This window comes from Genypterus blacodes, unplaced genomic scaffold (genome assembly GCF_046128005.1).
Source record: "Genypterus blacodes isolate CSIRO-AG114 ecotype Tasmania unplaced genomic scaffold, CSIRO-AGI_Gbla_v1 ptg000340l_1, whole genome shotgun sequence".
Taxonomy (NCBI): Eukaryota; Metazoa; Chordata; class Actinopteri; order Ophidiiformes; family Ophidiidae; genus Genypterus; species Genypterus blacodes.
Window position 1 is genome coordinate 166,170 of NW_027467125.1, and position 16,331 is coordinate 182,500.

Genomic DNA, 16,331 nt, shown 5'->3' on the forward strand with positions numbered 1-16,331 from the left:
CGACTCTTTATTACTGAAGCCTCCACACAGGAAGTCACCACGGCGGCTCATCAGACACCAGGTCGGGCTGTTCTGTGGTTTGTGTTCCAGCTGGTTTACACAACTTAAGGTTCTGACGTATTAACAGGGAAGGAAGTTCATAATGCAACAAACACTGGTGTCTCATTGTCACAAAGTCTCCAACCACAACAGCACACGGACCTGATGAGGTTTAGATCAAATAATCCTTTTATTAAACAAATGTACAACAGATCACACACACACACACACACGTATCATCTACCCAAACACAACAGTAGATATGGTCCATCACGGGTACAAAACTCTTTGTACTCCAGTCTAACACACACACACACACACACTGCACAAACACAATTCTTTAGCCATTCCCACAGCAGTCTGGCTGAGGACGCGTCCACACCGTTTCAATGACAACACAAACTCCACACACTGGGACGACACCAGTGTCTGCTCGTCTGAGCCCGTTAACACAATGGTTGCTATGGGGACAACCAGAGAGCACCGGTCACTAAGGTCCCCAGTGCTCAGATCAATAACAAAGTATCAATACCTATGTCTGAAATCAAGGGCAATAATCCACAGCATCAATCCACAGCAGCTTGATTACTTATACTGGTAGCTCTATTTTCCTCCTACTACAGTCTTTAACCTTGTTGACTGATTGTTTTTGCAACCTTTATTAAAGAGAAGCTGCATCTAAGGAGAAGTGTCTTTGTTATGGACTCAGACACTGCGTTGTTCTTCTACAGGAGTGTGAGGCGTTCCTACAGCGACGGCCCCAGACGCCTCAGCTTCAGTCTCATTTCTCACATGTGTACTTGAGTCCACTCAGAGACTTCCAAAGGTCCTTGGACGTATCTGAAGTACAATCAGGTTCACGCCTCTACGAGATGTGAAGTCCATTAATCATCTCACACTGAAACCCATGGTCAGTAGACATGCAGGTTTTTAAACTAATAGGCTGAATCATGATCACAACACTGAGGAGCATCCTGGTCTGTTTCACCACAAACGTGGAAACCCTGGACAAACTGAAACACTGACGTCCTCAACCACATCTGTGGCTCAAATCTGATCTGTTTACAAACCCACACAGATACTTTAGCTCAGTCTGATGTCACTACAGACACAGCCGCAACTGAAAGTAATGACGTGGGTCCAAGAAGAACTCGTCCAACTCTCTGTCTCATCTCAGACAAACCTTTGCTGGTGAAATAGTTCTTTCCCTCATTTTACAAACTAGGATTCTACTGGAGAAATGATGAGAGGGGAGAACACACACACACACACACACGCACGCACGCACGCACGCACGCACGCACGCACGCACGCACGCACGCACACACAAAGCGAGTGTCTCTTTCACTGAAAAGGCTACTTCTTCATCTTGAGGTCGGCCTCCATGGCACTGCGGCGCCCCCTGGTGCCTCCGTCCTGCAGCAGAGAGACAGAGAGGCCGAGAGAGAGAGAGCAGGAAGGAGAGAGAGGGGAAATGAGTTAACGTGGGTGTGGAGATGGGGACAGGTAAGTGTGTGAGTGAAGGCCCTGTGGTGGGGGGACGGGGGGGATGGGGGCCCTGTGGGGGGCGGGGTCAGGCCTTGTGTGGCCCCCCGGGGTTGATGGAGCTCCGCACAATAACACAGCACAGTCCACCTCCACCTCTGAAGGCTTCCTCGCAAAATGAAGAATGGAAAAAAAACAAGATGATGGCCGAACGTCAAGGATGAAAAAGAAACTGAGTAAAGACATTAGACAATCATAAAAACATGCAGGAAAGGAACCAGGGTGAACAAACAATCTCACAGAAAAACAAAAACACACACAGGAAACCAGCATGGAGACGTAAACTGAAGATCAACTGAAGCTCGGGGGGATGGACCGGAACAGGAACCTGTGTGTGTTTGTGCGGCCAGGATGTGATGCCTGAGCGGGCATACACAACTTAACGTTAATGAGGGTGACATGGAGTGTGAGTGTGAGTGTGTGTGTGTGTGTGTGTGTGTGTGTGTGTGACAGAGAGACACACAGAGACGACCAGTGGGGGCTTTTGGCTTTGACTGAATCATGTCAGGACTACAGATGGCAGACTTTGGTACCAGGAGGTTTGGGATCTTAGCGTCACGTCTGTTCTAAACCCTAAAGTGAGTTCTGACTCATATTAAGCTCCTGTGTTCCCAAAAGGTCCATAGACTAGAACCTTCAAACATCACGGTACATTACTTTACGTTCCTCAGCTCTTATGGGCTCAGAGTATGAAGTCACACAGATCCATCAGCTGCAGACGCTTTACCTTCAGGCTAAGAGCTCAAAGAGATGGATGTGTAATCAGTGTGTTGCATGTGTGTTTGTGTATGTGTGTGTGCATGCGTTGAGACGAGTGTGCGGGTCGTGTCCTGGTTCTGGTGAAATCTGAGGCAGAACCTGAATACTTACAAAGAGAGAGAGAAGGAAAGCAGGAGAGGCCATTGGGACACTGTCCTGTAGGAGGACAAACAGAGTGAGAAAGAGAGAGAAAAGACACACACACACACACACACACACACACACACAGGCACACACACACACGTGTGAGAAGGCAGGGTTCATACATGTCGCAGACAGGAAACACGCAGACGAATGAGCACCCATTGTGCTTCTGTACGTGACAGACAGACAGACATGCATACATACATGTGACTGTGTAGAGAGAACCACACGCTATATACACAGACCCGCACACACACACACACACACACACGTTATTCCTGTCTGGTTTGTTATGGTTGTTCAGTGAAGCTGTGGGTTTTGTTTCCACTCTAGCTGAGCTGAAATAGATTAGATTAGATTAGATTAGATTCAACTTTATTGTCAAGAGCAAGTACGGGTACAAGCTGATGAAATGCTCCATAGAAGTGCTCCATAATAAAGGTCACACACAGGAGGCCCCGCCCACAGATCTCAGGGCCCCGCCAACTTATTGCTCGCTACCCTGGGGATCAGCTGTTGCCATACCAACTACCATAAACAGTCTCTTAATTCTATGATATTCATGACTGGCTGGAAACACACACCACACGTCCGCTCACTCACACTCACTCACACACACACACAGGTAGTTAGAAGGCACACAGACAAGGGTGTTAAGACAATTGATAACAAGTTCAGAGGCCCAACAACAGTTGAAGCGGATCAGCAGGAAGGCAGACACACAGTAACAGGAAACAGAATTGAGCGAGGGGAGAAGCAGCCGACATGCAGGACGCAGACGGGCTGAGGAATCAAGACACACAGGGAGTTATTACAGAGGAAGATCAGAGTCAACCCACACAGGTGAGTCCACCAAGGAGACCAGACGCTGCAGCTGGGCCCCTGTGTGGAACAGCTTCAGACTCTGTGTGTGTGTGTGTGTGTGTGTGTGTGTGTGTGAGAGAGAGAGAGAATGGGCTAAAACCTTGTGTCTATTTATGTGCACATGTGTCAGTTAATCAGTCAGAACCTTTACATGCATGTTAAAGTTCAATGAGACTCAGATTGAGGACATAAACACATGTTCTTCAGGAGATCAGGTCATTCCCTACAGGTCAAGTCCTCCACAAGTCAGCGAGGCGTCATTTAGAGCTCTAAGGGAAATGACCTCATCACAGCAGATACAGGCTGAGTTGGGCTGAGCTCATTCTTCATAAACAGATCATTCTGCCTCATGAGTTCCTGCTCTACAGGCTTCAGGATTAAGCCAGAGTCACTTTAACCTTTGACCTTTACGGCGGTGCCTAATTTGGCTCCCGCTCCAGTGGCCCCGCCCCTTTGAACCCACCTTCTCGGCGGGCTCCCCCGGCTTGCGGCTCCCCTCTCTGCCGCGGAGGCTCTTGGCGGAGATGGCGCTCTCTGACGTCTGCATGATGAGCTGCGTGGCGAGGAACTGCTGCACGTGCTCCAGGACGTCACGCTGCATCTCCAGAGCCATGTGGTACACGTCGTGGTCCGACGAGTTGTACATGACGGCGTTCTGGAACATCAGCATGATGTCACGCTGGAACTCGGCGGTTGTGCGGATCACACCGGACTCGATGTTCTTCTTAATGGCCGACAAGTCCATGGGTCTGAGGCGGGAGGGAGGGAGGGAGAGAGAGAGAGAGGACCAATCAGGAGGGGAGGGGAGCAGATATGGGATAGTTAGCACTTTGTGTGACAAATGAAAGAGTGGATGTAAGCATGACTGTGCAGGTGAGTGTAATGTGTGTGTGTGTGTGTGTGTGTGTGTGTGGTCTGACCTGTGTACAATGCTGTGGTAACCCGGGGCGATGTCATCTGACACAGGCTGCAGGAACACACTGGCATACCTGAGACACAGAGGACAGAGGAACACGGGCAGGTGTGTCAATTTAAACAGTTTGAATCCACTCACACAGGATTAGCATGTAGCATAACTACAGATATGAAGCCTTCAGCATGTGATCTGGCTGCTGCAGGTCACCTGTGGTTGGCTGCGGCTCTCCACACCAGCATGATGGCTTTCTTCCAGATCTTCTGCGCCTGCACGGCCTCCTGGTCCTCACCGCACGTAGACCTGATGAAGAGGGAAGGATGAAAGGATAGAGGGAGGCAGGGAGAGGACACAGGCGGAGAAGTGGGACACATCCATTAAGAGAGGATTGCAAAGTCCATTTTGAATACAAAAGGGAAGCAGAAGAGAGAAACCGTGAGTGTGTGTGAGTGTGTGTGTGTGAGGAGGGGGGGCCTGAGCCGTAATCAGTCAGGCTTTTTATGCATCAGCAGCCAGAAACTGCTTAACTCAGAGAAATGGAGTCCTAATCTGCTTCAGAGGTCGAGACCCAGATCTCCCTCATGAATGTCAACTAAGCTTTATCTAAATTTAAAACAGGATTTCTCCCCAAATGTTCTGTTAAGATGAAAGCGGAGGTCATTTCAGTGTGTGTCCACAGCCCCCCCCCCCTCCCCGCTCACACACTCTGTATCTAAACCACACAGATAGGATCACACTTACAGCTGAGAGGACGAGGCCGGGCTGCTGGCCAGGGAGTCGGCCGTGTAGCGCTGGGACGGGGGGCCGTAGCCGTCCTCGCTCTCGCTGGCCGCCCGCTCCACCTCAGACAGATAGGGACCCTCCCCCTCCCCGCACTCCTCCTTCAGCTCCATCCCTTCCTCCGGGTCGCCCTCGCTCCCCGCCTCCTCCTCCTTCACCTCCTGGATGCAATGAAACAAACAAGGAAGCTTCTTACTTAACGGGGGGGCGTGCGTGTGCGTGTGCGTGTGGAGCCACACAGGGGTCAGTGGGTCTTTATTTTAATCTGTGCCCTGAGTTTATAAAGTGTGTGTATGGATTAATGATGCGTCCCCACAGACTGTAGACGAGTCTGAGCTCAGTCATCTGTTTGTTATGAAGCTGCATCATCACAAGCTCTTCTAATAAACAGCCTGTGGTGAGGAGAAACACGTTAAAGCAATGAAGTAAAGTTGTGATTAACTGGACATAGTTGAGCCTTGGTTCATAATAAACCTCATTACACCGGAGCACTGTTGCCCCGGTTACAGCCTGAAGCTGAGCAGTGTAGTTTACAATCTTTAGGGACGGATTAAGAGTCTGTACCGTCCCTTAATGAACTGAGGCCGCTGATTAGAAATCCATGAGAACAGAGTTTCATATCTGAACCAAACAGACGCCACACTGCCCCCTGCAGCGCTGAGTGAGTACTGAACGTCCCAGCATGCACAGGTGTGTTACCTTGGACTCTTTCCCTGATACAGAGCTGTCCTCTGAGTCTGAGGGAGAGAGAGGAGAACGGGATTAGAAAGCATGTGTGTGTGTGTGTGTGTGTGTGTGTGTGTGTGTCTGTGTGTGTCTGTGTGTGTGTGTGTGAGTGTGTGTGTGTCTGTCTGTCTGTCTGCGTGTGTGTGTCATGCTACTCACCGAGGCATGGTGGGTTGGGTTCAGGCTGGTTCCACTCCTCTGCTTCAGTCTTCACTGTAGCTTCGGCGGCCTCCTTCCCCGCCGGCCCCTCCTCCGTCACTTCACTCCCGTTCGCCCCGTCGTCAGAGGCCACGGAGGATGTGACATCACTGCCCGTCACCTCAGTTGCCTCACAGTTTCCCTTAATCTGCTCTTCCCTCTTTACATCCGGCTGATTCTGCGTCTCCAGGCTGGCGGGGATGGAGACGGAGGTCACAGGCGCCTCCTGAGGCTCCTGCATGGGGTCGGGGTCCTGGACCGGGGGCGGCGGGTCCGAGGCCTTCAGCTCCTCCGTCTCCCAGGGGCCCGGGAGCGTGTGTCCCTCTGAGACGGCCTCCTCGCACAGAGAGAGCGCTGCTTCCACCGCCGCCGCATCCAAGGCCTCCACAGAGTCGTCCACCTGGAAGGAGTCAAGGGAGGACAGAGATGAGCATGTGGGACACAGTATAGGACAGGGACACAGTGTAGGACAGGGACACAGTACAGGACAGGGACAGACGGCCTGAACGCAGAGTCTCCTAATTAAATTCAAATTCAAACTCCTCAGTCGTCACCAATCTCCCCCAGCTTCTGTTAAATGACATCAACCTGAGAATGAAACATGAGACCAAAGTCTGCGTCCATTCAAGTTTCACAAAATAAACTTCTTTATACACTCCAGACACAATCTGACCTCAAGTGTGTGTGTAAGATTTGAGTTGATGAAATTTGAGCTTCCGTTTCTCATGACTTGGCGCAAAATGCAGGTCACTGATGTATTGCCACACACACACACACACACACACACACACACACACACACACACACACACACACACACACACACACACACACACACACACACACACACACACACACACACACACACACACACACACACACACACACACACACACACACACACACACACACACACACACACACACACACACACACACACACACACACTAAATGAAGCTCAAGCTGATGTATCTTAGCAGCACTCAAAGCTCCCAGAATAGAGGCTGAGGCCCTGATGAGTGACAGGTGGCTCATACTGTTTACACAATTGTTATTTTAATTGTTGTTTTGGTGCTTAAATGTGGTTTCATGGCCGGATTGTTCACCGAGACGCTAAAATAGTTCATGTGTAGGATTACAAATGCTTTTACTGGTCTCATCTTCATCAGGGAGCAGTTACAGCTCTCCATGGAGGGACAGAATAAAGAGCAGATTCCCGATCCCTCTGCTCCTCTCACACTCTGCTCACCTTCTCCTCTATGATGGCGATGATGCCTCCCACTGTCTCCAGGTCCAGCTCGTCTCCCATGTAGGACACGGCCACCAGGTCTTCCTCCACCAGGCCCGTCTCCTCGGCCAGCTCGGCCTTGACCGCGGCCTCGGCTTCCCCCTCTGCAAACACACACACACACACACACACACACACACACACAGGCGAGTAAGTACACACACCAGCAACATAAACATGTTGATGACTCATCAGGACCGAATGACTGAACCGGGATGTGACTAAGGAGCATGCGACTGAGCAGGAAGTGGTGTTGCCCCGTGTCAGGTGAGGTGTTTACCTGTGATGACCTCATGACCTTGGGGTAAGGCTGTGGCTGCTGTGGCTGTCTGGACTCCATTGGTCAGGCTTCCAGTCGAGTCTCCCTCTGCAACCTGACGCCAAGAAAGAATCAAGCATTTAATCAAACTCTTATTTACTGGGCTACTCGTGAAATATGAAGTCTGCACACATGTACTTCAACACTTTAGTATAAAGCAGTATGAATGTAAACGTGATGTCACCTCCGCCTGCGTTTCCTCAACAAGCAGACTCGCCTCGTACTGCAGTTACGTAACAAGAACATGTATAACTGTGCACTGTGGCGGTTTGGAGACATTTTGAAAGCTTTGTTTTCAGAGTTGTGTCCAATAAATGGATTCTGTTCAAAGGGGAAAGTAAATAACAGGCATCTTATGAAAGTGAGACTCTTCCTCACCAGGCGGGGGCTGGCAGAGATGCTTTTTTTCAACAGTTCTGACAGGAGCGGCGAGGGCGGCGGCGTGGCTTTCTGGCTGAGGAGCCTCTTCTGAGGGGAGTCGTCTACAAGAGCGGCCAGGCCTCCGTCTTTGGGCCCGGGGCCGGGAGCATCTGTCACTGGCAGGAACACTCCAACCCCCTGGGCCTGGCAGAGGAGACGCAAAGACACCACCACAGTGTTTGGCAGGCGGAGACGGAGGATCTGACAGAGTTTCCTTCCAGCAGGACGCCATTTCCAACAACACAATAATGCAAGATAATGTTTTCTATCAACTTTGAAGGGAAGGATGGAGGGGAAGATGGAGTGTGTGTGGAGCTTTGTGGAGTTCACACTGGAGTCACTGTTGATTCTAAATGTGAGGACGTAAAACCAGGACTCCAGAGGACAACTGGACTAGAGACTTCAACATGGAGACGGACACAAATCCATTTTTGAGGGTGACCTCTGATTTTGTCCAAACCAGGTCACTGTCATTGATCTTTGGGAAGCTGTAGCAATCTGGAGATACTTGGCGTTCACTGATCACTTAGACTGGACCCCTATGGATCCATGTGCTGCTGCTTCACATGCACTGAGCTGGAGGTCAAACACAACAATAAACTGTGTTGCGCTGTAATGACTTGTAAAATCCATTTTCTGCTATTTTGTCTTAGAAATGACCTGAAATCCAGTCCATCTAAGTTACAAATCAAATCTTTCAGTCATCTCTGCTGCAGCCAGACTGACCCTGAACCAACCTATGAAGGGGCCACAGACACAGGGTAGGAACAGGAAACACTGAAGCTAAAGGTTTGAGCATTGCAAGGCCAAACACCAGAGAACACAAGGACGTTCAGATGGATTCTGACGGCACGTTTAGTCTCTGCTTCATCAGGGTTCCTCCTGTGGCTGCTCACTACTGCTGACTGAGTATAAACCAGATGCTGCCGGCGAGGTGTGAGTGTGTGTGTGTGTGTGTGTGTGTGTGTCTTACAGCAGGGTGGGTGCTGGTGTCATCAGAAACGGTGACCCCAGTATCCATGGGTTGCGTGGGGGCGGCGGAGTCGGCAGGCGTCTCCACGGCGGTGGGGCTGGCACCCAGAGGAGAGCGCACGGTGACGCTGGGCAGGCGCTTAGGCGTGTTCTTTAAGGCCTGACGAGCTGAGAGGGGGGGAAAGAAACTTCATTAATCCATCACGTTTGAAGAAATCAAGAGAGAGAAAAAAGAGGGAAGAGCAAAATCATTCTCACTAAAATCTTTTCTGGGAGTTGCGAGACGGCTGGGAAACACTGGAATCAAACACGGCAACAAGTTGATCCCGTGCAGCAGTTTAAGTGTTAATTAAAACACATCTTAGATTGATTTGCTACTTTTACATTTGTACAAAGGGAGCAGCAAACTAAGTCTCCTTAAACAGATAATGGAAACATTTAAAGAGGACTTTCATGAAGAACACTGATGGCAAAGAAGCCTCATTTTGAAAGATCATACAACTAAAACTATTAAAGCTTATAAACACATCACAGCCATTATAATGTGTTTAGTGTGAGGATTTGCTGACTGGTAAAAGTATAAATACATATATACTGTACACACACACACTCTCACACACACACACACACACACACACCCACACACACACACTCTGTCATTAAGACACACTAGCTCCCCTCATGGTCCACTGACAGTGGACAGACTAAAGACCTCATCAGTCAGCCGTGGGGACTGGACGTACCCTGGAAGGCGCTCTCCGTGGCTTTCCTCTTCTGCTCCGCCTCCTCCTCCTCCTGTTTCTTCTTCCTGCATTTGGAACAAGAAACCATTTTAGAAAATAAGGTTGTGGGGGAAACGTGCTTTTGTTGTTTCAGGTCCAACAGGTGTAAAAACAGGCTCAGATTCTTACAGGCTGACTTCTGCCCACAGATCCTTCAGTTTAGAGTCCATGTGACCCGTCTGAATCATATCCACCTCCTTCTTTAACTTCCTGTGAGGACATAAAGGAAGGAGGCTCAGCCATGTTTCACGGTGCTTAAAGGTCTTTGGTTGCCGTGTGTACGTGCCTGTACTGCTCCTGTGTGTCCCGCAGGATCTTCTTCAGCTCTTCTATCCTCTCAGTCGTCAGTCTGCGCACGATGACATCTTCGATGGTCTCGACCACCTCCCCCTTCTCTCCGCGCTTACGCCTGCAGGACGGAAGGACACGTAGCAATTAAATCTATTCTCAAAACATTTCAGCCGTAACACAAAGCACAACACGTTATTAAGACTCTGTAAATAGCTCTGTGTGATGTAATACTAACTTAGGTGCTTCTGTGGCTTCCAGGAGCTCAGAGTATTGAGAGGCACAGTGCTGGAAAAGAGAGAGAAAGGATGTTATTGTTAACATTAGTCACATGTTGGAAAGAGCTCAGCATCATCACGCTTCAAGACACAACAAATGATGTTTACACACCAAAATATAGTGTAGAACAGAACATGTTTACGATTGGATATAGGCGTGGTCAAGGGTAGTAAAATGCATTCGGAACAAACCTCACGTTATGAGAGATTCTGACAGAGATGGGACTTTGCTACTAGTCTTTGGATGAAGGGAATCCAGACCAAAATCATCATGATTATCTTGTAGAGTGTATCAGGTACAAGTATACAATGAAACATAGCTATTAAATACAATGTATGCCTTTAGGCCCATTACCTTCTGTGAGAACCAGTCGGGGGGACGACCAGATTCAGAGAAAGGCTTGATGGCTCTGCTTACAGACACCCTGGGAGAATAAACAAACAGAAAACACGTTCATTTTGTGCTTATAATATGTGACAAAGAGGACAAAGTGCAGGAAGGTCTGGGGAAAAATAGTGACCATGAGAGCAAAGTAAACTGGTATAAAGCTCAGTGTCCTCTTCATCTATGAAGGGAATGCAGAACAACACTCTGACACCAGAGATAGCACAAGTCTGACCCCTAGTGGTGAAAAATAAAACATTACCAGACAATAGCTGGACTGGCATTACATTTATGAGACCATAGTTTATTTATATTCTATAATAACTTATGCGGGCGATAATTTTTTTTGTGCTCATTTCTCTCCTCCTCCTTCATGTTTGTAGTAAAAGTCTGTGTCTCTTTTGTTCTTTCTCCTCCTCAGCTAATGAAAGTGAAGACTGGTTGACTTGGAAACTCCAAAAAATGCCAAATGGTGTGAATGTGAGTCTCAATTAGTCTGTCTCTATTTGTGTCCTCTGCCTGACAGGGAGCGGCTCAGTGCACAGCCATCCTGTCCTACAACGAAGAAATCCTCACAACAAGTTGGATTATCACATCTTACATCTGATTTTGAACAGCTATCGACTTCCATACATTTCCTCCTTAAATCATGGCAGTATAATCTGATGTGAAGAGCAGTGGTTCATGTGACAGTGCAGTGGATTTTCAGGACTTTGTGTATTTACCAGTTCTGGTCGCCGCTCCTCATAACAGAGGAGGCCAGACAGAGCTTCTCCCTGACCGACCAGGGCTCTGTGGGCCCCACATTGAGGAGCTTGTGTTCTGCACAAAACAAGAACAAACACACACATTACAACACAATACTTGACAAACCGCACATATACTGAATAATTACGGTGGTGTAACGTGAACACGCGAATTATAATTGCCATATATTCACATTAAACAGCTTCTAGTGTCTCTACATATGTGATTTGAGTATCCAGTGTTACTCTATAGGCTGTTTGTCTTATAAGTTAGGGATGTAAACAAACTAGCTAAACCGCGCCAGCAAGCTAACCCGACTGTGTTTGGCTAACGCTACCTAGCTGGTTAATTTAAATATGTATTACTTTAAATGTGTATTACAATATTACAGCGCTGCTTCTACGGGGGCGGATACACGACTTTGTTCTTAATAACCGTTGGAATGAACAGAGAATCACATTTGAAGTAGAGTCGCTGTTATTTAATTACGTTTAGTGTTGCAATAGCAACATTAGCTTAGCAACGAGGGGGGAGACATTTATGAGACACACACGGCGACAGCGCACTTCGCTAAAATTAACAGTTTTATCACAGAAACCACGTCAGGATCGAAACGAAATAAAGGATATGCAGTTTTTAGTTCGCATTTCACGGAAGTTTTGCACCTGGAAGCACGAACAAACTCCATAAAGACAGTAACAGTAATTATTACTCACTGCCGACTCCGCTCGCCATTTCTTTTGTGATGAGGCCATGCAGCCAATTTCCGCCGGAACGTATTCAATGCGACACGCGTCACGCTGAGCGGAGGAAACTCGCCACTCATCGATAGAACCGATACAGATGGAAAGATCTGAAGTGTACAGGTCGCGGGTTCGATTCCGGCTTTTGGATGTTTATAGCAGTGTTAAACTTTTGTTCCCCTCAGCCATAAGCAGACTGATTGAGAGAGAGAGAAGTAAAGACTGACATGATATGATATTTAAAACTTAACTATAGTCAGGCCTTACTCAAAACAAGACGTCATGCACTTCTACCAGGAAAACTTCATATATACCAACAATATAAAATACTATGTGGGGATGGTCATGGTTTAAGTTTATCCATGAATTTCACAATATCAATAAATATTCCAGCCTGTGTAAGTGGTTAGGCTCAGCCCATGAAGCAGTAGGGAGGAGTTGTATAAACACTGCGGTGAGGAATAAGATTCCAAAGAGAAAATAAATCTGCCAGTAATCCAAATAGCTTCAAGAAATCATTGGCTTTGAAAGTATGAGGAAGACATCCATTAATGTAATGATTCCCTCTTCTTTCAAAAGGCTGGTTCCATGTCAGAGTTTCATCTGTGCTGTCATCCGGTGGCTTATTGTTTATTACTCTGCAATGTGTCTCTGTTCCTAACTAGCTCATCTCACAGGACCACAAAGCTCTGGAGGGCTACTGAGGTCACACTGAGATGAAATGCCAAGTACTGTATTTTAATTTATCAAACACCTTTAATCAATCAAACTATCAACTCCATACCGAGCCTGTTATCTTATGCTATGAATTTATATGAAGCCTCTCTCTCCTCTATTGTGTATGTGGTAATCTAATCATGGTGGATTGCAGTTTCATATTTATTAGTATAAAGTATCTTAAGTTGTCTGGATCGTGTTTAATAGCATCATGTGATCTCAAAGGGCTGAAAGCTTCTGATGGGAGGTTTTACTGTGCGGTGTTTCTCTGCAGGCTCTAATGCAGTCCACATAAACACAGAGCAGCTTACACAATGAAAACATTCACAACCATTTAAATATTGGCAGTCTTTATTTCAACAAGACTAGGAAATGTTTAATATACATTTTCTCTTACAATTTAACATCTATCTCATCTTGTTTTTCATAACATTTAGGAGATACTCTGACAGGTAAAAATCTGGTGTACTGTTACTGCCTCTTTTAGAGGCATCTAAAACGGCTGCTCTTTTATTTACACATCGTTTACTCTTTTCAGTCGCTCACTCTCTCCTTAGAAAATGAGTCCATTCTGTTCTTGTGGGCCAGCGGCAGATGGAAGAGTTTCAACATCGACACCAACTTTAGAGTCACTGGGCTGAAGTTGCTCTGAGGATCAGATGAACAAACCAGCAGCAGGACCGGCTCCTGCCAGCCGGGGAAATGTTGCTGCCCCTGGCCCGCAAGCACAGACATTTATCATCACCACCCAAAACCTTTCCTGTGACTTTCAGAAAGTTGGGCATCATCACACATCAACAACTCTTCCACATGACACCAACACACGCACGAGCCCTTGAAGAAACGTTGGCAGAACGCTAAACCTGGAGAAGTGAAGCGGTGACATGCTGAGCTGATGAATCGCAGCGTCGTCGTTTTTATAATCAAGGCTGGAGTAGTTTATATGGGTTGCATAGATGTTTCATCTGCTCCGACATCAAATCCTTCAAAGTCACGTTCCTGTCAAGGCCGACTCTCTCTTCCCGACTTTAGCGAAGGAAAATTTCATTGAGCTTTAAGATCAACCTGATCGTTTCGAAGCCAAACAGGAGGCCAACAGGTTGCGTCTCATCTTCTTCATCATCATCATCATCATCTGTCCTAATAAAGCCAATTATCTTACACCCACAGACAAATGTCAAACATGCAAATCCATTTTTTTTTTTTTTTTTTTTTACATTTTTACAAAATGCATATTTAAAGCCCCCAAATCTGATGTCAGTACAAATCAATCAAAATACTTTGTGAAATGAATCTTGATCCCCTAAATGACTCCATACATTCTGAATACTGTGTTTGGGAGAAGCTTTTGTCAGTCCTGTAAGCATTCAGATGCATAAGTTACTGTACAAAAGCTCAATGAGGCAGCGGAACTTTTAGAGATGAAATGGCCCGACAATACAACTTAAAGAGACCCACTTATCGCTCTGACGTTGGTATGAAAATCCTCTCGAGGAAACTGAGCAAAAAAGGGAAACCGATCAAAAAACATCTACATTCCTTTGTTTTTTGTTTCCATTTGACAAAGTAGTAAACTAATCATGTACCAAGGTTAAAATAAAGATTAGGCACTGTGCACTGGGTTATGAACAAACTTCAACATTCAGGTATGAGGTTGAAATGAGGGAGCCGAGGACAGGCAGGATCACAATGAGTCCATTTAGAGAGGTACAGCTGTGTGTGTGAGTGTGTGTGGGGATGGGGGGCACGCGGCCCAAAAATGGGCCCCCCCCCCCGATATCTGTGCACGTCAGCCGACCCACCGGCACCCAAAGACTCCCAGGATCCTTTGCTGTAGTACCTAATATATATCTTCATAGCAAAAATAGCTAAAAATTACACCTCTTCAACATAAAACCCTGTATTAAAATAATCTTGATTTAATTTGATCAAAGCACTGCCTTTTGTTCCTCCGCTCTGGTTTACGTCTTCCTCACGTCTTTGTCCAAACATGTAAGACCGATCAGAGCCGGATCCTCTGTGCCGAACTGAGCTTATAGTACCAAAAATAAAGGGGCGTTCAGGACTTGTCAGCTTTGCCTTCTTTAGAGGGGTAAGGCCAGAGGGAGGAGGGGGGGGGGGGTCAGGGGGTGGGGGGTGGGGTCCCTCTCCTTCTGAGCCGCGGTTACCACGTGAACCAGGATGTCGGGGTCATGCGTCCGACTCTTATCAGACGCTCGACATCGCCGGTTTGCATCGACAACGGCAGCCTGAGTGAGGTGAGGCCTTGGTATTCAACTGGTTAGAGAATGAAGTCTTCAAATGTCATTTAGGTCACATGGTCCTGAGCCAACACGCTCGTTTGGCCTCAGTGTGACCCAAATGCTCTCATGGCTCCGCCTGAACACCTGCATGCCTGTGCTGTGACTTCTGCCACTGGATTTCTGACCGACCGCCTTTAGTTGTGCGTTCAGAATAACTGGAGCCGAGGCCGCGTGTGTGTGTGTGTGTGTGTGAACTCTAACACACTAAAGAACAAAAGTGGCTCCGTCATCCCTCAGCTCTGTGAATATTAAAGGCTCAGAAATCTGCGGCTCCATCCCACCACAGGCGCTCGGTGCTCAACCAAACCTTAAGCTTCATCAATGTGGAGACGCTCGTCTATGAAGGCCAAACTGAGACAAACTGCTGAACTGAGCTGAGCTGAGCTGAGCTGAGCTGTAGTGGAAACACACAGACTGAAGGTTGATCTGCAGGGGAAAGGGACAAAAAGGTGGATTCCTTGAAAAACAAATATTGCTGTACACTGATGTCCTTAAAAAAACACAAAAACAAATATTTAAAAGTGAAGTTATTGTAATATTAAGAAGAGTCTCCGCCCCCTCCCAATGTCGGACAGTCCAAGGTCCTGAAGGTCTTTATAAAGTCTCTCTGACAGTTTGTTCCCCTTCGTTCCGTCGTTCCTGGTTGTTCTCTTCCTCCCCCTGCCCCCCCGTCAGTTTTATCTCAAGTGTGGGGCGAGCAGGGCGAGGGCCAGCCCGCAGAGCGCCAGCGCCATGCTTCCCTGTGACGCCGCCCCGGCCGCCCCGCCCTGCGGCTCCAGCTTGTCCACCACCGGGCCCACGCGGGGATTGATCGGGTTGGACGGAGTGGAGAAGTAAATGTCCGGGTCCACGTCGATGTCGATGCCGCTGCCGCTCTCCTCGCCGCCGCCGCTGCTGCCGTCCTCGTCTGGAGGGAGAGGAAACACACTGGGGGTTAGACGGCCACACGGTGATGACATCAGAATCATGACATCATCATTACTGTTGTCCTTTCTACCCACCGTCCTCGCTGTGATCCATAGAGACGTAGTTGCCGCTGTGCGCCGCTTTGAGCCAGCTGGTCATTTCCTTCAGAGCGGCGATCTGACTGCGGATCACGATGTCCGGCTTTGTGATGTCAAC

General features: G+C 47.8%; 2 protein-coding genes across 4 annotated transcripts in view; both read right to left on the minus strand.

Annotated features, from left to right (window-relative positions):
- Positions 1-210: 210 nt before the first annotated feature.
- Positions 211-12,223, minus strand: brd8b (bromodomain containing 8b). Of its 3 annotated transcripts, none has more exons than XM_076137878.1 (18): positions 12,163-12,223; positions 11,425-11,521; positions 10,670-10,739; positions 10,275-10,324; positions 10,035-10,157; positions 9,878-9,958; positions 9,710-9,774; positions 8,968-9,134; positions 7,953-8,138; positions 7,536-7,629; positions 7,217-7,359; positions 5,930-6,368; positions 5,744-5,781; positions 5,006-5,205; positions 4,475-4,567; positions 4,272-4,340; positions 3,815-4,100; positions 211-1,455 (listed from the first exon to the last, which is right to left on the minus strand). In XM_076137878.1, exons 1-18 carry the CDS (start codon positions 12,179-12,181, stop codon positions 1,396-1,398), a joined length of 2,280 nt encoding a protein of 759 aa, XP_075993993.1. In that variant the 5' UTR covers positions 12,182-12,223; the 3' UTR covers positions 211-1,395. The 3 variants fall into 3 exon arrangements, with proteins under 3 accessions (XP_075993993.1, XP_075993992.1, XP_075993994.1); XM_076137877.1 differs by having other exon boundaries at positions 9,878-9,954; positions 10,031-10,157; XM_076137879.1 differs by lacking the exon at positions 7,953-8,138 and having other exon boundaries at positions 9,878-9,954; positions 10,031-10,157.
- A 1,814-nt stretch (positions 12,224-14,037) lies between these two features.
- gpc4 (glypican 4) overlaps positions 14,038-16,331 on the minus strand; it is a 31,977-nt gene continuing 29,683 nt past the window's right edge. The window contains exons 8-9 of the mRNA XM_076137876.1: positions 16,211-16,331; positions 14,038-16,116 (exon numbers count right to left, since the gene is read on the minus strand). The exon at positions 16,211-16,331 is cut by the window's right edge and continues 61 nt beyond it. Of these exons, the coding sequence (XP_075993991.1) occupies positions 15,887-16,116; positions 16,211-16,331 (351 nt within the window). The 3' untranslated portion in view covers positions 14,038-15,886. The remainder of the gene's footprint in view (positions 16,117-16,210) is intronic.